This window comes from Lissotriton helveticus, chromosome 12 (genome assembly GCF_964261635.1).
Source record: "Lissotriton helveticus chromosome 12, aLisHel1.1, whole genome shotgun sequence".
Lineage (NCBI taxonomy): Eukaryota > Metazoa > Chordata > Amphibia > Caudata > Salamandridae > Lissotriton > Lissotriton helveticus.
In genome coordinates, this window is record NC_136073.1 from 649,572,919 (window position 1) to 649,596,077 (window position 23,159).

Sequence of the window (23,159 nt, forward strand, 5' to 3'; positions counted from 1 at the left end):
TCAACTAATAGATGAGCCAGACACTGTCCATAGTTTTTTTTACCACAGGCCAGAGGCATCATGCCAGGAACAATTCAGATGCCTGTCCTTATGTTGCATCGCATTGTAACAATGGTGCTTGAATACCTAGATCCCATCTTAGTAACCAGATGCACATGTTGACTGGCATGAGTGCAAAGAAATAAGATGCTCAGACACTGTGAGAATGGGACTCGCTCCATACACGTCTCAACAGCAGTGCTCCCATGCAGTACATAGGCCTACCACACAATCCAGCCATGTGAGACAACTGGCCCTTAGACTTTGCCGGGGCTAACTGGGATATTTCCTGGGTGGGCAAGGCACATGGGCATTCAGCGAATGCACTGATAAGCTGTGTTTTTCACTGATAATACATTATCTAGTGGGCTCCTTTCTGTTACATACCCCGCTTTATCGTTGAAATGCCTAACAGGGCAAACTACCAAATCCTACACAAAGTAGCACACACATACGTCAAATCAGTATTTCATATCAACACTGACTCCCAAAAATGCAGTTCCCGGTTTTGTCTTATTAAGTGTAAGAAGTACCATAATGTAGCACATACTTCCCCATCAAGCAGCAAGGGGAGGGCTCATGGGGCATCACAATCTTTGTAATGAGCAAGAGAGACTACCTTGTGGTGCCAGAGGTGCAATGTGTCAGATGTAGTGCCCAGTGCATCAGAACCTTACATATTATAAGTGAGTCCACCGGTATTTTGACTGTATATGAATGCTATACACTTCTCCGCCAAATGACCATATACTTTTATTCTCTGTAGAGCGGAGCATGGGTGCATAACCTCATTTATACATTTTTATTTACATGTTTGCGGCTAGTGGTTTTAATTTCACATTTGAATTTAAGCCAAGAGGTTCTCTCTGTGCTTACAACCTTGATTTGAAAATTGTGATGTTTTCACTCTCAAATCTCTTGAACCTCCATGAGGAGAGAAAACACAGTGAAAATGATGTGAAAATATATGTTACTTTACTTCTCTTGCTTTTCCACATTTTCACAGGGCACTAGTCACATGGATCCTGAATCTGATGTTGAAGAAGAGACCGTCCACATCGAAATCTCTCAGCTCCTCAATAAAATTGCATTACGCCATAAAAATACTGACGAGGTAAGTGAGAAGGATGTGAAATAAGGTGGGTCAATAAACTAGAAGTGTACAAAATATAAATTGCAGAATGTCCAAAGGCTCCTCAATTCCCAGGTTATCTTCATTATCCTCTAACTCACATAATAGCATGTTTTAGTAAAGCTCTCTCTGCTGCAGGTTTGTATGTGGGAAATATGCACATAGTGATCTGAACCATGAATGCATGTTTAAAATGCATTCCTTTTCCACCCTCTTTCCTTGCCTTATCATTTATTTTTGTCTCTTCCTCATCTTGTGGTAAAGCGCTCCGATACCCTCAGGTCTGGCCAGCGCTATAGAAAACTTCCAAAATAAAAAAAAATAAAAAATACCATGATTTGCCTTCGGGAAAGCACTGGACTTTGGAATAGTATTTACTATTCCAACTCCAGTCTGTGCAACTGTAGGGAAAGAGTTGGACTTAAAGTACAACATTAGTCCAACAACGCTTTCCTTCAGGGAAGTTGTTGTATTGGCTTACTTCATAAAGGAATGCATTGAAAAGACACATTAGGGCACGTACAGCAATTACGAGTCTTGCAGGGCAATGTGTTGGGATCTTAAATACCTTAAAACATCTTGTCTTCCTGCCAGAAGCTGCCAGAAAGACAGTGGTCCAGTCTTTAATCATGTTGAGACTGTATTACTGCATTGTTCTGTATCTCGGAGTGTCACAGACATGATGAAGAAGACGACAGTGGGTGCAGAATATGGCAGCTTGGCTGCTATTTCATCTGCCTAGACACTCACCATCAGCCCCAGCTCTACCAATGCTGCTCTGGCTTCCGTTAAGGCATTGGGTATATTTCAAAGCCATGTGCTATTGTCACAAGATTCTCAATCATAAAGGCCCTAAATATCTTCACCTCTGATCACACCTTATCTTCCTAAAAGAAATCTGAGATCTGCTGATGCCTCTCTTGCATCTATCCCCAGAATCAAAAGTGCTCACATTGGAGGCCATTCCTTCAAGTACTTGGCAGGCAAGATGTGGAACTCCCTACCACTTTGGCTTAGGCAAGAAAAATCTGAAATACGATATCGCAAGAATTTAAAAACATGTTTTTTCACGCTAACTTAGATTAGGGGAATTCATATTCTTACTCTGTATAATAGGACTGATACCCCAGTGCTGGGACACGCAGCTGACGCAGCTATGTGCTTTATAAATCTCATTATTATTATTATTATTAGTGGTTTGGACCAAGTTGTTAAGGCACAGCGTGATTTGAGACGCAATGTAAAGTCTGTTTCCTCTGCTGCAGGGATAGAGGTCTGCTGTCCCATGCAGTCCTCATTCCCAGCATTTCTGGCATTCATAGAAGATTGTCGAATCCTACCTCATTTTTTTTAATGAGGCAGGAGGTTTTCCAAATTATTCTAAATAGCCACTTTGAAACGAGATTGAACGGCACATCAGTCACATTGCAAAACATAGCTACTCAATCTGCATCTCCTATTTGCTACTTGCCCGATGATACATCAAGCACCAATATGTCATATCAACAGGGTCGTTCATTCCCAGCCATAGCTTTGCACACTCTGGCACATTTATAAAGATAGTTCTGTTTTGTGATTGTTATGAGGATAACAGCAGATAATGAGATAATTTACAAAGCAGCTCACTCACAGGGATTTTGGAGAATAAATGTTGCACTCATTCTCTGCAAATAATTGCTCGGATATAGAATCACGGATTGTAGCATTGGACAGGGTTGGTGCTACATCAGTGTAATACCAGCAATCTGTCTTGGACCCCATCAGCAAGGAATGGTATCAGGAAGGGGATAATTCAAATGTAGCCCCATCTCCAGAAGACCCACCAGAAACCCTCCCACCGGCTATGACTGTTTATCTGTGGGAATGCAGCCTTATTAAATGCTAATGATACTAATAACACATTCTCTGCTCTTTCTTGCAGGGATTTTGGAAAGAGATTTTGAGCTATATGCTGGAAGATGACTATACTTCATCTGTGCCAGCACTGTGCCAGATGCTACTTGTTGTAGATAAGAAAGCAAGCATCAACTTACATGAATGTGGTGAGTCTTAAGCATCCTACTCATTGACACAGTGGGATCTACCATTGAAGGTGGTTAATGCTTCCTCCTCCACTCCCCAGATCCCCTCTTACTTTGTCATGATCAGGCATGAGTTGAAGAACCAGTCCATTAGCTCAGGATGTTATGGTTGAGTTACTATAGAATGTGGGTGTCAATATTTCAAATAACATTTATTGCTCTCCTTTTAGAGATATATGTGTCTGTGCTGATGTTGCTGCTCGCTGTGAGCCTTATTCACAAGGCATTAACTAATTGCTGTGCCTCAAGCCATTTGGCTGTGCCACGCTGCGTTAATTCCGAAGCACCGGGATGCTTCATATCTACAATGATACAATGGATCTCTTTGCTCTCCCAGTGCTGGTGCATAATTAGCTGCCATGCACCTATGAAGGCACCCTTGTACCATGGTGCAAGGGTGGCTGCGTCACAGGGATGATTGTTTTTGTGCATTAAGGCATATCTTTGTGTTTATGCAGTTAGGCATACCTTTGTGCACAAAACAATCACAATAGGTAATTTCCTCTTCCTAAATGTGCTGCAGTATGCAGTACGCGTAGAAAGAGGTAAACAACGAGGAGAAATAAAAATATGTGTTCTTGTTGCATCTCCCTATACCTCCCCCTGGGGAGGTGTAGCATTCTTACAGATTTCCAGGTGTACTATTTCTTGTAAATCTGGAAATGCGGCAGAAGCCTTGGGTGTTGCGCAGGAAATCTCACAGCAAAACCCATGGCACAACTGTTCCACACAAAGTGTTGTGTGTAAAGGGGCCATATTTACAAGGGCATTAAAAGCCACACAGGGTGGCTTTACCTGTCCTTGTAAATATGGAGCAGCAGGTTGCACTGCTGGTGTGTCTCAAAAAGTGATGCACAGGTGGCACAAAGGGCTTTTAAATAATCCCTATATACTTTTTGTAGTTTGCCAGACATAAAGTGACTTTCCTGTTTGTTTCAGCTCTTAGTCTGGTTAATGCTCCTACCCCCTAAATGCAATGTACTAACTGTCCCAGGTTTCCACACACCATGAGGCTACTGAGGGCTCTAATGCTCCTCTTCAATTCTTGGAGTATTCTTGCTCTCCATGATGTTACTTCTGTCTAGTATGTTGATCATACCCTGCTGGGTATGGTACCTATTTATGTGTTGTTACTTTTGCCGACCGCAACAGGGATGTATTTTATTTCTCCATGGAGTTACTTTTAGTTATGATATTTGTCTCTGCAATGTTTCTGGTTCAACATTTTGGACTTCAGCTCCATACTAAAATGCTAGTTATTGGCCCTCACTTGTAAGCAGGGATGCATGCTCAATGATGGTAAGTGAAAATAAATATTTTGACTGACTCCAAGGTTACGAAGGAGATTCGCATCTGGTGGTGAATACCTGTAATTGCTATAATTCCAGGGTTCCAATTAGCTCTCCCCGCTCAACTTTCCAGTGGATGTGTTGATAAAGTACAAGTGACCTGGGCAGATTGTATCATAGTCTATTTATTTGTCACTCATGTTAGGAGTCCTGAGCAGAATCGAACAGGCAAAATATGTGCTCGTTCTTGCTTGCCCCAGGTCGTTAACCTTATTAGAAAATAGATATGCAAGAACATGCTCTGGAGTCCTCTTTTCTTCTGGGGTATCCGCTGTCAGAAAATGGCTCCCATTTTTCCATGGTCCTTCAGGATGTAAAGCACGTCCACGGCTCATGACGCATCCTCTCTTATCCCACTGGAGTCTTCTATCCCTCAATGAAAGCTGTAGCAGGAACCTATGCATGGCAGCTTAGGTAGCTCCTCCTCCAGCTTTCATTCCTTGACAGCAACCACTAAGGGAGGGAGAAAGAGAATTGCAGCATAGGCTGTCAAGGTACTGTACACCCCTGGGCACTCCTTAGTGGTAAGGGTGCCTTTGCCAGTATTTGCAGGAATTTCAAAGCATCCTCATGGCCGCTAGAGGCTCATTGAAATGCCACCCATCATCTTCTTTACAGGTACTACTGGGTGTCTTAAGTGTGTGTGTCAGCCATGTGTCTTCCTTTGGCAAGTATTGCTCAGTAATTTATGGATTGAGTATGACATATCTTCGTTCTTTTGTATCTAAACAGCTAAAGAAATTCCAATACACAGACTCTTCATAAGATTGCTGGTGAGTGAGTATCACATTCCACCCCCATCATATTCCACCAGATCCCTCTTCCCAATTTGTTTGCTGCCATTTCTATGCAACCTGCTAATAGAGATCTTAAATTCAACTCAGCTTTTTTCCTTTTGAATTTGATGGTTTTATTTCCAGTAAATTGGTTATCAGTACGACATGCTACTTACATTGAACAGAAACAGCCAAAATGTGGTTGGTACTAAGTACTGCGTAGAGAACAAGGTAGCATTTCCAGAAGTTTTAGGCTAGAGAATAGGAACTCATGACAGAATCACTTTCTGAATTCTTTGTTGTGGGTTTTCAGGTAATTTCTTCATATCCTCGCTGGGATGTCGAAAGGGGAACTTCAGTCTTGGCTCTTCTCGCGCGGCTGATTCCTGCAAATTACCCATTTCTAGCAAAACTCCTCAGAAAGAAGATCCCCCCGCTGATAACATATTTAGAAGGTGAGACCCCAAAGCATGAACCAGTGAGCACACAATTTAAACAAGTATTAATGGCATTTCAAACAACCATTGACCAATGACAAAGCCATTAAGTCTGGTGTTGGCTGCTAGCTTTTAGACCTTGTCCACTCATGTTTTTTTCACGTTTTTATAAACTTGTATTGTGGTAGGAGATGATGCCAGGTTCATACCAAGATAAAAAATACTGTTTTGGTCTCAAAAGGTCACATTCTTAATAAGTGAAAATAATGTGTGTGTGGATGTGCTCCTTGTGAAAAAGCAGAATGCCATTGTTCACAGTGAAGTTAGCCAAAGTCAGAATTGGCCCATGATGTATGCTGTGGAGGACAGAAGAGAATGTGAATGATAGGACACGTTAGACCAGCAGATGAGGAGGTCTGGCTGAGGGCTTGTATAAGTAAGCAAAAAAAGAAATAGTCACAGTCTTTCTTTGTAGCTGGCCGATGCCATACTCCAAACCGTATGAGGCAATAACTGAAACGGAGTCAGGTATCTTCTTGCAAGTTCTGGGTTACTTCCGCATATAACAGAAAGGCAGTTGACACATTGGTTTGCCGAAAAAATCAGTTTAATACAAAGCTTCTGCCATGAAGCGCTTCATCTGTCAGACGCAGCCTTGATCGCATAAGAATGCGGCATCTTGATTCAGTGTTTTCAAGTACATATGTGCCAAAAAATTCCATAAACATAGAAAAAAATATTTCTTCAGTATATCCAAGGTCAACATTATTTTAGAGCACTACCTGTTTTGGCACCTTTTCTTTTATTTCAATTGTGACTTATTGTAACAACTCAGTAGCACCAACTCTCCTAATGACTAAACTTGAAACAAAAACTCCTGGTGGCCTCAATACAGAAGAGATTTTGCACACACATTTATAAACACCAAACGCTCTCTCTGCGTTTGTATTAGAAGTAGGTATTAGTCAGGGTACATGGTAGGTTAGATTAGTCTACTCGGGCATAACATTGTTTGTGTGATGACTAAGGATGAACAGGGTATTTCACAGCAATTAATATGAAAGAAAATATTAGAACTCTGGTACAACCATATGTTGCAGTTAAAAGTAATGTTTTAAATGTTTCATAATTGAATCCCACTATGTGAGAAGTTCACATGGAGAAACATTTAGAATAGTTGGTGACATTATGTTGTTAATAAATTGATTGATACATATTTCTGTAAGGTTAGTCACCCTTGTTTTCTTAAAAACAAGATTTATATTTCAGCCTGTGTAGCAGATATCATGCGGAAGTGTTTTATTGTGTTTTTAAGGTAGAATTAATTGCAAATTATAATGTCCCTTATGTGAATTAGTCGGATAGTTCCTACAAATCTATAAAGGATCTCCACGTTTTAGACAACATAAACTAAGGGATTGGTGTCCAGACTGATTCCAGACACCCCCAAAGGATATGTTAGTATGTAGACCAGCTAGCTCACAGTGCCACTATAAGCCCCACAACCTTACCAAGGAGAGAATAGTTTCTGGCAACTATCGAACATGAGAACCCTGACCCCTCAGGGATCATGGAAACAGTACAATACTTTTTGCTTGGTCACTTGTGCTCACTTTATCTCAGAGAGATACACAGACTAAATGGTGGGGGTGTTTTCAATAAGTATTTATTGAACCAGAGTCATTCTAGCATAAAATACATGTGCTGCAACAACCACGAGACAGAAACAGATATAGACGATTACAAGCACCAATAGAGTAAATAAAAAGTAGAATTCTACCATGGTGATAAAATAGTGAATATATGCAGACATATAAATACATAAAGTTAATAGTGCGTACTCCTACGATGCAAACCCTAACTAGATGTACCTAAGTGTACCTAGCATGTATGTTGGAGTATAGCCAAGAACCTCCTAGGAAAGAGAAAACCCCAATACCTGATGTGAGAAAGCAAAGGACCCCATCTTGGTCTCTAGTGGACAACCCACAAGTAATGTCAGACGACTGCTAACTGGAGTGTCTGCATGCAGGGACTTCAGCGTCTCGTGTCAGCATGTCAGCATAGAATCTTTTTCTCCTCCGGCTTGCCCAGCAAAGATGTGGTACTTATATACATGAAAGGTACCATCAGGGGTTCTACCTAGATGTGCCATGGTACTGTGGGCATGTAAGCCAAGGATGACGATAGTGGTGACCCTTATACAGAGTTATTATGCACAAGATTGTAATCCTGCTGTGATACTAAGAATCCTCATGCATAATAAATTAGGCTAGTTTTTTGAGAAAACTACACAACATTTATGCAGCACCTAACTAGGTAAAAGGTCAGGGCCAGAACTGTTATGTAGAGCAAGGTAGGACAAATGTCGGTAAAAGCTTGTGCGACTACCTATATTGGAGTACGTTGGGTATTATAGCAAATTAAGAAGTGTTACAAAATATTTTGGTCTTTGATATAATAAAGGAGTAAAATTCAAATTCAAATTCAAAATTTCTTTATTCGACTGACAGAGGAGCAGTCATAAAAGCACATAATACAGTAATATACAATTCAATCATAGAAAGAAAAAAACTAATATAATTCAGTTTGGAGTCATCCTTCCATGCTTAATCTAAACTTCAAGGCTGTTTTTAAAAACTTGCAGATAAAAAAAGTACTGTCTTCATGCAACATTTGAAGATATAGAAGTGCAGGCTTAATTTGTATAAAGTTCATCTTTTTAAGCAACGGTTTTAAAAACATATTGCGTGGACTTGAGTAATAAGAACATAGGAATAGAAAGTGAGCCAAGTCTTGCGGAGACTTGTTGTCGCAGCCGCAAGCTGGCAACACTTGACCTCTATGGGCTCCACTTGGCACAGCTAAGAGCAGATGGTAAAGATCAAATCGAAATCTGCTCAGCAGGAAGCGTTCATATCTGGATATATTCCACGATAAATAAGGTTCAGAGAACACACAGGTCTTTGTTAGTGCGTGGCTCCTTACGCTGGACTTTTTAAACTCAGTTTCTTCCCTGTCGAGTTGTCGTTTCAGATAAAAAGTGTTTTTTACAAAATTGACATCTTGCTTAGTGGTATTCTGGGGTGTTACGTAAAGGTCTAATCTGCCCAGATCTTTACAGCAATTTCGAATGTATTTCAGCCAGGGTAACTTGAGTTGTCCTTCCCAAGTAAGGGCTTCAGCTAGGATTTTATGGGTCAATGGAATAGATATATTGCGCCAACAGCTTAACCAGCAGAGCAAAGGGTTTACAGCGATTTTGTCAGCTAAATATGGGGTGCCCAGTTCCTCATGTACGGAGAAGTTTGCGGTACTCTTTGGCAAGCTCATGACCTGTTTCAGAAAGTTGTTTTCAAGAGTTACTAGGGTATCAACCGGTAAGAACCCCCACAGTTCACTTCCGTAACTTGCCACCGCAACACTTTTTGCCTGATAGAGCTTCAATATGGCGGACACTGGAGTGTTACCCAATTTACGAGCAAAAGAGTATTTTTCTATGTGTATGTAATTTTAGAGCACATATGCACTTTTTTACTCTGAACCACAACGGCGATCCCCTATGTGATCAAGGCTTAATCTGACAGCTGAAATGCTTATTGGCAGTAGCTCTGTAATAAACTGATTTTCTGCAAACAAGTGGTGTGGTGACCTTTCTGTTATATAAGAAAGGAAACCAGAATATATAAACCTAAAATTACAACCAGATATAAGGAGCTAAAAGTGACATCAAGGGCACATGAACAACTAATGACCTTGAACTCAATTCCCAGGACAGGCTGAGCCAACAAACACATTTTGCACACTTTGAATTGTGTGAATCTACTTCTGCTAGTGCTTGGTATGTAAGCACATTGCCTTTGAAATGTTGCTTGCTATTCACTTTTACTTACATATATTTCTTTTTTACCAACTACTATTTCAGCTTCCACGGAAAGAAACTTTGACTTGGCAAAGTGGAAATGCACGCTTGTTTCAGTAAGGATGAATTGCTAATGAATGTCACACATGACGCTTGTCTCTTTGTTTTCCAAAGCCACTCATTCAGCGTGAATATATGCAGATATTAAATTCACCCCATCATAGTGCTGTTCTGCTATGAGGTTGCAATATTCTCACCATATCCCTATTATTTCTATGGATTATGATCGTTACTATGACGTTGATTATGATTGTGCACAGAGGGGGAGCAGCTGTACCCGGTACATAACATTTCCCTAATATGTAATGTTTACCAGAGGCATAAAAAACCTTATTGGCCCAAGTTGACATTCATAAAACTGGAAATTGCATGCTTACGACACCTAGTCCTACATGTATCAGAGTTTATCTGCATGTTTTACCCAGGTAAATTACAGGCTCCACAGTGATCATTGCATTACTCATAAATCTGACTGTTGTTGCACAGGGCTAAAAATGTAGCCCCTTACTGGTAATTGTTTCCTCCGACTCTTTTTTATCCCCCAGGATAGTCACACTAGCACAACGTTCTTCTTTCCCTGGATTGTCACACTATCACTCTTCCCACTGCATTCCACATTATCAGTAAATTCATATTCTGCAATCGGATAGGCACATGATCCATGCTCCCTATTTTCATTTGAATTGTCACTCTGTCACTGTATGTTTTGCCAGGCCATCACACTCCACTGAGCTTCTGTTGTGCTCCTGAGATGAAATTTTATGTTCCTTGTGTTCAGTCTTCACCCTTGTTAACACTAAATTTACATTCTGCTCCCTTGCTGGATACCCAAAATGTTTTTGCATTCTGCTTCTAAGTATGTGATATTGTTGCATAGTCCCAATGTGTTTTTTGTCTGCATGGCTGCACTGTTGCTCTTTTCACAATAATTTGTGGGCAGCATGGTTTTGTTGCATGTGTTTCTGTGTAAATCACGGCCACTGTCAAGGCCTCCTGTTTCTTCTGAGCACTGATATCACACCACACTATTTAAGCATTGCTGTATGTGTTCTCTGGTTCTTATGTTCAAATATAATTTCATTACAGAGGTTGTTAGCTGAAGTTTGTTTACCCTTATCTTCTCAAAAATCACTGCAGACGTCAGCCGTGGATACTGCATTTACGTTTCTATTACTGCATTAAAGTCTCTCACTGTTTTTCTTGCAGTTCCTGGGGACTATCCTAAAACAAGCCCCATACAGAGAATGGCATGTCTCTTTTATGGAAGAACTCACCGAACAGATTGACAGTTTTGCCCATCATGTGAATGAGGAGGTTAGTGCTCTCAAGGGTCAGTATTGAACCATTGGAGAAGTCAATTTAACACAAAGTCGGAGAAGGGTAGAACTGTGTATTCCATTAGTAAAGGTAATTTTTATAACATGGGTACACAGCATTGGGCTTAGCCTGTTGGGAAAATCAGGTATGGTTCTCCCACTCCCTGGAAGGACTGACCTACTAAGACGCAGATGGAGATGAACTCCCTGAGGTAATCCTCTCCACTTGAATCAATAAAAGCCACAACATTTCAGGGCTATACTCATTTCCCTAATGGATCTCCTTTAGCCAATAGGTAGTCTTCATGTTAGAGCCAATCCCCATTCAGGGGATGTGAGGCCATATTCATGCAAAAAGCAGTGGAGGTATTGTTCCTATCAAAAAGCAAAGAAGAAAGGAAGGCGGGCAAAGAAGGGGGAATCTTAAGGATTATTTCTTGGTGCCCTCACACATCACTGAGGATGTAATGCTTCATAGTGGGCTTGCTTCTCATAGGTCCAGCGCTATAATGCCCTACGGGCCCCAGGAAGGGTCACTTTAGGGGAGATCGTTTTATTTTTGATGTCTGATGAGAAGTGCTTGTGTAAGGGCATTTTGTATGTGTGGGGTGATGTAAATGTGGGTACACAGTCAAAATATCGAGTTGAAAATTTCGACCTACCAAAATATCGTGTTTAAAATTTCGAAGGTACAGAATATCGATGTCAAGAATATCGTAGGACAGAATATCGACCCTGAGGTAAGTAATATGGAATTCATTTATATCGATGTAAGTAATATCGAAGTTAGTAATATCGATAGCATATATATCGATGTAACTAATTTCGATGTTATTAATATCGATATGTGTATTATTTTTTTGATTTTTATTATGTATGTGTTATATGTTTTTGTTAAGTATTTAAATTAATTTTTATTATATGTGTATTATTTTTATATATTAATACATTTATTTTTAAGTAAATTATATGTTTTAGTACCGGAGCGGGTTGTGGGTTTATAGGGGAATAGGGTGGGAAGTAATTTAATTGTAATTATTAATTGGCAATTAATTATTTTAATTGATACATTAATTATTTAATTGGTAATTAATGTTAATTTTTATTAAATGTTATGTTTTAGTACCAGAGCGGGTTGTGGGTTTATAGGGGAATAGGGTGGGAAGTAATTTAATTGTAATTAATTAATTTTGTATTTAATTATTAATTGGCAATTAATTATTTTAATTGATACATTAATTATTTAATTGGTAATTAATGTTAATTATTATTAAATGTTATGTTTTAGTACCAGAGTGGGTTGTGGGTTTATAGGGGAATAGGGTGGGAAGTAATTTAATTGTAATTATTAATTGGCAATTAATTATTTTATTTGATAAATTAATTATTTAATTGGTAATTAATGTTACATTTTATTAAATGTTATGTTTTAGTACCAGAGCAGGTTGTTGGTTTATAGGGGAATAGGGTAGAAAGTAATTTAATTGTAATTAATTAAATTTTTATTTAATTATTAATTGGCAATTAATTATTTTAATTGATAAATTAATTATTTAATTGGTAATTAATGTTAATTATTATTAAATGTTATGTTTTAGTACCAGAGTGGGTTGTGGGTTTATAGGGGAATAGGGTGGGAAGTAATTTAATTGTAATTAATTACATTTTTTTATGTGTAATATATTTTTGTAAATATTTATTAATTGGCATTCCCTACTGTTGCACCCTTTGGAGTTGGAATAGTAATTTTTCTCCCTACGCTATCCAACGCTTTCCCTACTGTTTCACTCTCTGGAGTGGGAATAGTAATTTTTCCCCCAACGCTATCCAAAGTTGTCCGTACTGTTGCAACCTCTGGAGTTGGAATAGTAATTTTCCCACCTACGCTATCCAACGCTTTCAATACTGTTGCACCCTTTGGAGTTGGAATATAAATGTTTACCCATACGCTATCCAACGCTTTCCCTACTGTTCCACTCACTGGAGTTGGAATAGTAATTTTTACCTTTACGCTATCCAACACTTTCCCTAATGTTGCAGTCATTGGAGTGGGAATAGTAATTTTTCTCCCTACGCTATCCAACACTTTCCCTACTGTTGCACTCTCTGGAGTGGGAATAGTAATTTTTCCCCCTACGCTATCCAACGTTTTCCCTACTGTTGCACCCTCTGGAGTTGGAATAGTAATTAGCCAATCTACGCTATCCAACGCTTTCCTTACTGTTGCACCCTTTGGAGTTGGAATATTAAATAATATTTTTACGCTATCCAACGCTTTTCTTACTGTTGCACCCTTTGGAGTTGGCATAGTAATTTTTACCCATACGCTATCCAACGCTTTCCCTACTGTTCCACTCACTGGAGTCGGAATAGTAATTTTTACCCACCCGTTATCCAACGTTTTCCCTACTGTTGCACTCTCTGGAGTGGGAATAGTAATTTTTACTCTTACTCTATCCAACGCTTTCCCTAATGTTGCACTCATTGGAGTGGGAATAGTCATTTTTACATACCCGCTATCCAATGCTTTCCCTACTGTTCCACTCACTGGAATTGGAATAGTAATTTTTACCCTCCCGCTATCCAATGCTTTCCCTACGGTTGCACTCTCTGGAGTGGGAATAGTAATTTTTACTCTCACGCTATCCAACGCTTTCTCTACTGTTCCACTTACTGGAGTGGGAATAGTAATTTTTAACCACCCGTTATCCAAAGTTTTCACTACTGTTGCACTCTCTGGAGTGGGAATAGTAATTTTTACTCTTACTCTATCCAACGTTTTCCCTAATGTTGCACTCATTGGAGTGGGAATAGTCATTTTTACATACCCGCTATCCAACGCTTTCCCTACTGCTCCACTCACTGGAGTTGGAATAGTAATTTTTACCCACCCGCTATCCAACGTTTTCCCTACTGTTGCACCCTCTGGAGTTGGAATAGTAATTTGCCAATCTACGCTATCCAACGCTTTCCATACTGTTGCACTCTTTGGAGTTGGAATAATAAATATTAATTTTTATGCTATCCAACGCTTTTCGTACTGTTGCACCCTGTGGAGTTGGCATAGTAATTTTTACCCATACGCTATCCAACGCTTTCCCTACTGTTCCACTCACTGGAGTGGGAATAGTAATTTTTACCCACCCGTTATCCAACGTTTTCCCTACTGTTGCACTCTCTGGAGTGGGAATAGTAATTTTTACTCTTACGCTATCCAACGCTTTCCCTAATGTTGCACTCATTGGAGTGGGAATAGTCATTTTTACATACCCGCTATCCAACACTTTCCCTATTGTTCCACTCACTGGAGTTGGAATAGTAATTTTTACCCACCCGTTATCCAACGTTTTCACTACTGTTGCACTCTCTGGAGTGGGAATAGTAATTTTTACTCTTACTCTATCCAACGTTTTCCCTAATGTTGCACTCATTGGAGTGGGAATAGTCATTTTTACATACCCGCTATCCAACACTTTCCCTACTGTTCCACTCACTGGAGTTGGAATAGTAATTTTTACCCACCCGCTATCCAACGTTTTCCCTACTGTTGCACTGTCTGGAGTGGGAATAGTAATTTTTACTTTTACGCTATCCAACGCTTTCCCTAATGTTGCACTCTCTGGAGTGGGAATAGTAATGTTTCCCCCTACGCTATCCAACGTTTTCCCTACTGTTGCACCCTCTGGAGTTGGAATAGTAATTTGCCAATCTACGCTATCCAACGCTTTCCATACTGTTGCACTCTTTGGAGTTGGAATATTAAATATTAATTTTTACGCTATCCAACGCTTTTGGTACTGTTGCACCCTTTGGAGTTGGCATAGTAATTTTTACCCATATGCTATCCAACGCTTTCCCTACTGTTCCACTCACTGGAGTGGGAATAGTAATTTTTACCCACGCGTTATCCAACGTTTTCCCTACTGTTGCACTCTCTGGAGTGGGAATAGTAATTTTTACTCGTACGCTATCCAACGCTTTCCCTAATGTTGCACTCATTGGAGTGGGAATAGTCATTTTTACATACCCGCTATCCAACACTTTCCCTATTGTTCCACTCACTGGAGTTGGAATAGTAATTTTTACCCACCCGCTATCCAACGTTTTCCCTACTGTTGCACTCTCTGGAGTGGGAATAGTAATTTTTACTCTTACGCTATCCAACGCTTTCCCTAATGTTGCACTCATTGGAGTGGGAATAGTCATTTTTACATATCCGCTATCCAATGCTTTCCCTACTGTTCCACTCACTGGAGTTGGAATAGTAATTTTTACCAACTTGCTATCCAATGCTTTCCCTACTGTTGCACTCTCTGGAGTGGGAATAGTAATGTTTACTCTTACGCTATCCAATGCTTTCCCTAATGTTGTACTCATTGGAGTGGGAATAGTCATTTTTACATACCCGCGATCCAATGCTTTCCCTACTGTTGCACTCACTGGAGTTGGAATAGTAATTTTTAGCCTTACGCTATCCAACGCTTTATCTACTGTTGCAGCCTCTGGAGTTTGAATAGTAATTTTTACCCTTATGCTATTCAATATTATTTATATTTATTTATGTATTTAAGATGTTACATAATGTATTTAATTATTTTTTAAAATATTGAAAGTATATTTAATTGTTGTTATTTATTAAATATAATTATTTATTATTATTTATGTTATTATTTTATGAGTGTTGATGTATTTTTAAATTGTAGTATTTGTTAATATTTTATAATTATTTAAAAAATTATGTGTATGTTATAAGTAATTAAGTACATATTATATATTTTATTATTAATTTTAATTAAATGTTTAATAGTAAATATGTATTATTTATTCATTTTAAACATTATAACACATTTTAACATAAGTTTAAAATATATATAAGTACTATTTACTTAATTTTATCTTTTTTTTTTAAAACGATATTTTTAATTACGATATTTTTACCATCGATATTTTTGTTTCGATATTTTTGTACTTACCATGTTGTAGATAGGGTGTCGATATACTTGCCTTCGATATTCCAGCGTCGATATTTTGTCTGTCGATATTTTCAGCCTCGATATTCTGTCAGAGATTCGTAAATGTGTACAGTGAAGTAAAGGGAGACTAAAACTATCTAAGAGATACCGAACTGAACTGTAATGTGATGGTTCCCTTGGTAGGATTAAAAAAATATAATTTGGTTGGGGCTAAGACAGGGGTGTGATGTACCCAAGTAGACTAAATCTGTGAGTGTGGTCATGTTTCGATGGCCTAAAAAGGTTCCACAATGATTCGTCAGGACCAAAAATATGGGGGATAGCCCGACCCCACACCTAAGACATGATATGCTGCTATGGTATTCCTTTAGAAGAAAATACCTGGTTCAAAATGTTTAGAATTGATCATCTAACCTAGAAAATAAATGAAAAAATAAAGAAAACACTCAGTAAACAAATGTTTTGTATGTTTGGTTCAATGTGTCACCAGAATCGATTTTCCAACTCACTGTATCATAGTGTCTCTAAAGGTAGACATGTGCATGCTATTTTTGGCGCTGACCAGTCACCACAACGTGAAAGAAGTGAAAAACACACAAGTACATATAATATAACAGAATAAGCAAGTGAACATACATGGAACAGACAAAATAAACCAATCTGTGTTCGTGTTACTCAGCGTATCATAAGTGATTGGTTGTCCTCCATTGTGAGTGACGGGTCTTACCCTTTGGATCAATTAATTATGCCCTATAGGTCAAAAGCAGAGGGTAGTGCTCAGCTGCTGACAGTGGAAAGAGCTATGATGGTCAGTAAAAAGAAACAGTAAATCAAGTGGACCCAATTGACTTAGTGTTAAAGAAAAAGAAAACGTTTTCAAGAGAAGCAACCATACTCACATGGTTTCTGCACGGAGAGCACAAGAGACCTACCCTCCTCTGCTCGCCTGGCTCGAGACTGAGCAGAGGAGAAGACCTGTCATTGAAGGTACGGGCAATTGGAGCGATTGTCCTCAGGTGTGGTGTGGGCAGCAGCTGGAAGGAGTGATGACCTAGTGGACAATGAGGAGAGGAGAGGAGGGGAGGGGCGAGTTTGAGCCAAAAGGAGTGAGCTTCTCACGTGCTGATGTAACAGAGGTATCATACCTCAGTGGCGCCTATCTCAGAGTGTGCAGTGGTTAAAAGCTGGGCATCCCAAAGTAATCCATGGTTTTTGTAAGGTGGCCTCTAAGTAGTAAACTAAGACAGTTGAATGTTTTGTTAATCAAGGGTAATGGTCAGAGAAAAGTATAGTAAACCTAAGTACTCTTGCATATACAGTGATGGAGAGCAAATCAGGTGCACATAACTCCTAGCGATCCCTCATGGTGGAATCAAGGCATATTGCCATCTGTGTTCATGTTGGAAATCTAGGCCACCTCATGTAATGAGTAACACGAGGCGGCCAAGTGGTCTATTCCCAATGGATTAGGATGCTTGGTGATTACTATTGGGAATTGTCAAATGAGGAGAAGAGGAAAGAGAAGAGGTAGGCTGGAGCCAATAGGAGCAAGCCCCTCATGTGCTTGTGTAGCAAAAGTATCATCCCTCTGTGGTGGACATCTTGGAGTGTGTAGCGGTCAAATGCAGGCCGACCAAAGTTGTCAATGGTATTAGTAAGGCGGCTTCTGATGGATACAACTGCCAGTGGATTCCTCACCTTGTGAATATCCCCCTGCGTCAGCAACGTTCGGAAAATTCTTTGTAGCTCGCCGGCGTGGACGACGTTACAGGAACGCACGACATCGCGCGTGGCTCCGCTGACATCACCGACTCCATAATATGCCTATGCCGGCGTGATGACATCAGTTCCCTTTTTTCCACGTCGTCAACGCTAACGGTTTCGGAGAACCTCTGTAGCTGTTAGTAACTTTGTTACTGTTTTTCTCTGTTTGGTGTCTTCTTGCTTCTTTGTTTCTCGCTGAAGATGTCGTCTAAGAAGACCGGGTTCAAGCCATGTGGGGAGTGCGGCAAGATGATGTCGATTATGGACCCGCGCGAGGATTGTATCTGGTGCCTGAGTTCGGACCACGATGTCAAAGGCTGTTCTTTGTGTAAGGAGTTGAACCCGAAGGCTCTTTGAGAGAGGGAAGCAAAACTTCTGGTGGTGAAGTTGAAAGGTAGAAAGGAGAAGAAGACTTCGAGATCGCGTTCGAGTAGGGCGAGGTCGAAGTTGAGGTCGAGGTCCCGCACGGCGTCGCCTTCGAGGTCGTCATCTGGTCATGCTTCGAGGTCAACGAAGAAGACGCATAAGAAGCGAAGGCATGGATCTCGACATCACTCCGGTAAGGACTCTGAGTCGAGACCGAAGTCGCCTAAGAGGAGGCATAGAAAAGATGAGGTGTCTCCTTCACCTGGTGTTCCAGAAGGTGAGGCTTCGCCCTTGAAGTTGCCAGTGCGTTCTCCGGCTCCGGTATCGGATCCCTCTCCACGCCGTCCCCGGCTCGAGAGGAAGAAGAGGCTCCAATACCTGAGGGCTCGATGACTCCAGTCCATCCGCCTGTGGAAGAGGAGGCGAATCTGGAACCTCCGAGAGAGCATCCTGTAGGTCCTTACCCGCCCTTCCCAGCTCCAGGTCAAGACCCTACTTCGTTTTTAAACGCAATGTATGGAGTCTACTCGAGAGCTTTGTACCCCTCTGGTGCACCTTCGTGTCCCATGTGTCCATTGGCATATAATTTAGTAGTTCCCCAGTCCTATGCTCCAGCTCCTTTTATGCCATTTATGCCGGCGCCGGCTCCACCTTGGCATTTCTCGGCACCTCCGAGGTCATCGACGCCGATTCCATCGTCGCCGGCTCCGACTCGACCTCATGAGCAGCGACCTGGGCTTCCAGATCCGATCTTGACGCTGGCACCGGCTCCATCGGAGTCGGTCACGGATCCAATGGCGCGACTCTTGAAGGAGAGATCGAGGCGAGAAGCTCAGCGCCTTATAGAGGAGCAAAGATTTAGAGAGGCTGAGGCTGAGGTGGAAGAAGGTGAGCTTCCGGAGGACTATTTTGATGATTTGAGGGATGCTAGTGGTTTGGAGCTTTCCCCTAAATGGGAGCTGTCCTCTGTATCTGATGCCCCTTCAAAGGACGTTGCACCATACCATGTGGTCATCAAAAAAGCTGCGGATCTTTTAAATTTGACTTTGCCTACAGCTGAATACAAGTCTAATCTTTTGACTTAGGTCCTCCATTCCCCATCTTCAGTTGTGGAACCATTGCTTCCTTTTAATGAGGCTTTGACTGAGCCTATATTGGAGGTTTGGAACAGGCCTCTTACAGCTCCTGCAGTGGCTAAGGGTGTTGCAAGGAGGTATAGGGTAGCACCTGGTGATCCTGAGTTTCTATCCTCACATCCTTTGCCTGGAAGTCTGGTTATACAGGCAGCCTGTTTGAAGAAGACTGTTGGTGCTTTCCCTCAAGTGCCTGGGATAAGGAGTCCAAGAAACAGGATCAGACTGCGAAGAAGATTTTCTCTTTGGCAAGTATGGCTCTAAAATCGATCAATGCCACATGTCTCTTGCGGAGATATATACATGCCCTGATGGACTCTGTACGGCAGTTGGCTCCTAAAATTCCTGAGGACAGCAGGAAGGATTTTAATGAGGTGTTGGCCGATACACAGGCGGCTGCACGTCAAGTGATTCAAAGTGGTCTTGACACCGCTGATTCAGTTGCTCGCATTATGGGAACTTCTGTTGCCTCTAGACGGGCTGCCTGGCTGAAGTCATCTGACTTTTCTGTGGACGTTCAGGCAGCCTTGTTGGATTTCCCATTTGATGGTGCTGGACTATTTGGCAAAAAATCTGATGCAGCTTTGGAAAGATTTAAGGACAGTAGGGCTACTGCCAGATCTTTGGGGCTGCAGTCCAGAGGCTCTGCGACTAAGAGGTATAGAGGTTTTGGATGTTCGTCCTTTCGTCCCTACCGTCAAACTCAACAGCAGCAGCAAAAGCAAAATCCACTATATAAATCCTACAGGGGCAAACAAAGAGCTTGTCCTCGAGGACGTCAAGCCTCCTCCTCCTCTTCCCAACCCCCTTCACCATCAGCAAAGCAGCCCTAGATCCGCCATTCCGGATCATGCGGGTCCTGTAGGGGGTCGGCTTACCCCTTTTCTACGGGATTGGGAATCGGTTACATCAGATCTTTGGGTTCTCAATCTTGAAGAGAATGGGTATGCTCTTCCCTTTCTGGAATTTCCTCCAGATTACCCTCCTTGCCAAGGATTTTGCTCAGAGGACCGCCTACTTCTCCTGCAGGAGGAAATCCCGTCACTGTTACGAAAGGGTGCGATAGAGGTGGTTCCGGAGCAGGAAAGGGGTCAGGGATGCTACTCCCGGTATTTCCTGATTCCCAAGAAGGGTGGCAGACTTCGTCCAATCTTGGATCTTAGGATCTTGAACCTTTACCTGAAACAGGAGAAGTTCAAGATGCTCACCCTGGCTCAGGTTCTTCAGGCGCTGCTGGAAGAGGACTGAATGGTGTCGATCGACTTGCAGGATGCTTATTTCCATATTCCTATCCTGAAGTCGCACAGAAAGTATCTCCGTTTCACGGTGGGATCGCAACATTACCGGTTTGCGGTCCTTCCGTTTGGTCTTACTACTGCACCTCGAGTTTTCACCAAGGTGATGGCTGTGGTGGCAGAACATCTCAGAAGCTCGGGGATACCTGTATTCCCGTATCTGGGCGATTGGTTGATCAAAGCAGAATCTTCAGAGACAGTGCTCCATCATCTGCAAGTCACAACTCAGTTGTTGTACAGGTTGGGTTTTTCAATAAATGTACCCAAATCTCACCTGGTGCCCTCCCAGCGCAACCTGTTCATAGGTGTGGTACTGGACACAACTGTATGTCGAGCATTCCCTCCACCTCAAAGGATTCTCGACATACAGGGAATGATTCCTTTATTTCACAATGGAGCGGTCGTTCCAGTCCTGAAGGTCCTTCGCCTGCTCGGTCTGATGCATTCCTGCATTCTGTTGGTCAACCATGCACGCTGGCCCATGAGGGCACTCCAGTGGTGTCTCCGCAGGCAGTGGTATCAACACAACAGGGATCTCAGGGAGTCTGTGAGGATTTCCAGAGAAGCTGCAGCGGATGTATCTTGGTGGAGCGTGGAAGGCAATCTGTCTCAAGGAAAGCCTTTCCATCTACCTCCATCGGTTGCCACGGTGATAACGGATGCATCCACTCTAGGGTGGGGTGCTCATCTGGGGGATCTGGAGATCAAGAGGAAAGGTTGCTTCACATCAACCTTCTAGAGTTGCGGGCGATACGTCTAGCACTCAAGGCCTTTCTCCCTTCCCTTTGCGGGTGGTCGGTTCAAGTCCTGACGGACAACACCACCGCGATGTGGTATGTCAACAAACAGGGAGGAGTGGGGTCGCAGTGTCTCTGCAGAGAGGCTCTGCGTCTCTGGTCCTGGGTTCTGGACCATCAGATTTGTCTGATGGCAAATCATCTGGCCGGAGTTCTGAACGTGCGTGCAGACAGTCTCAGTCGGCAGTTCTTGGCCGACCACGAGTGGAGGCTTCATCCAGAGGTAGTTTGTCACGTCTTTCGGACGTGGGGAACTCCTCAGGTGGACCTGTTTGCCACTCACGAGAATGCTCACTGCCCGTCATTCTGCAGTCTTCAGTATCCGAAGCCGGGAGCTTTGGGGGACGCGTTTCAGTTGAGTTGGGGCTCACAACTCCTTTACGCGTTTCCTCCCATACCATTGATTCCTCGGGTTCTGAGAAAGATTCGCCAAGACCGGGCCCAAGTCATATTGATCGCCCCGGATTGGCCAAGAAGGGTGTGGTACACAGATCTTCTCCACCTCTCCTCGTGCCCGCCGCTCTGTCTCCCTCTCAGGGCAGATCTCCTCTCGCAGGTTCTACACCCCCACCTCCAGACCTTACACCTTCATGCCTGGAGATTGAAAGGGGCAACCTGAATTCCTTTTCTCTCCCACATGATGTGGTGGATGTCATTCTATCGGCCAGACGTGACTCCACCAAGTCTATCTATTCTTATAGGTGGTCTCGGTTTGTTTCCTGGTGTGGGGAGAAATCCATCGATCCTTTGAGGGCTCGTTTATCAGCTATACTTCAATTTGCTCTTCCTTTAGCGCAGCAAGGGCTTGCTGTTCCTACAGTCAAAGGTTATCTTTCGGCTTTGTCGGCATTTCTCTGCCTGCCGGATCAGCCGTCCTTATTTGAGTCTCCTGTTGTTTTAAGATTTCTAAAGGGCCTTAGAATACATTTCCTCCTACTCCCTTTTTTGTATCTCAATGGGACTTGAATCTGGTGCTTACTGGGTTCTCCTTTCGAACCTTTGCACAAGTGTCCCTTGAGACTCTTGTCTTTAAGACGGTCTTCCTGGTTGCTATTACCTCGGCAAGGAGGGTAAGTGAGCTTCAAGCTCTTAGTTCGAAGCCCCCATTCTAGACCATTCATGCTCAACGAATGGTTCTTAGGACCAGGGCTGCTTTTCTGCCTAAGGTGGTAACTCCCTTCCATCTAGGACAGTCTATTACCCTTCCTACCTTCTATCCTCCCCCTCACCCTTCCAAGGAGGAGGAACGGCTTCACCGTCTGGACCCTAAGAGGGCGGTGAGCTTTTATCTTGATAAGACAAACGACTATCGAGTGGATGACCAGTTGTTTGTTGGATTTGCTGGCAGTAGAAAAGGAAGAGCTGTGCACAAGCGCACACTTTCGAGATGGATTATTCTATGCATCAAGATCTGCTGCGCCCTGGCTGGTAAGGAACCTCCAGAGGGTGTAAGAGCTCATTCTACTAGAGCAAAGTCATCAACATCTGCTTTGTCTAGGGGTGTTCCTATAGAGGACATTTGTAGAGAGGCAACTTGGGCCTCCCTCCACACTTTCGCGAAGCATTACTGCTTGGATACCGAAGGAGGAGGGACGGCCACTTTGCGCGTTCTGTCCTTCAGGACTTTCTGGTATAGAGGAGTAGACACCCTCCTCCAGGAGTGGGGACTGCTGTGGGAATCTATTCACAAGGTGAGGAATCCACTGGCAGATGTATCCATCAGAAGAACAAATTACTTACCTTCGGTAACGCTTTTTCTGGTGGATACAGTATCTGCCT

At 42.2% G+C, this 23,159-nt stretch overlaps 1 protein-coding gene across 1 annotated transcript in view; it reads left to right on the plus strand.

The window, feature by feature from the left end:
* Positions 1–23,159, plus strand: part of LOC144798083 (maestro heat-like repeat-containing protein family member 1) — a 51,573-nt gene that overhangs the window by 7,369 nt on the left and 21,045 nt on the right. Inside the window, exons 7-12 of the mRNA XM_078668854.1 lie at positions 1,046–1,153; positions 3,093–3,213; positions 5,334–5,374; positions 5,691–5,832; positions 9,740–9,792; positions 10,943–11,050. Of these exons, the coding sequence (XP_078524980.1) occupies positions 1,046–1,153; positions 3,093–3,213; positions 5,334–5,374; positions 5,691–5,832; positions 9,740–9,792; positions 10,943–11,050 (573 nt within the window). The remainder of the gene's footprint in view (positions 1–1,045; positions 1,154–3,092; positions 3,214–5,333; positions 5,375–5,690; positions 5,833–9,739; positions 9,793–10,942; positions 11,051–23,159) is intronic.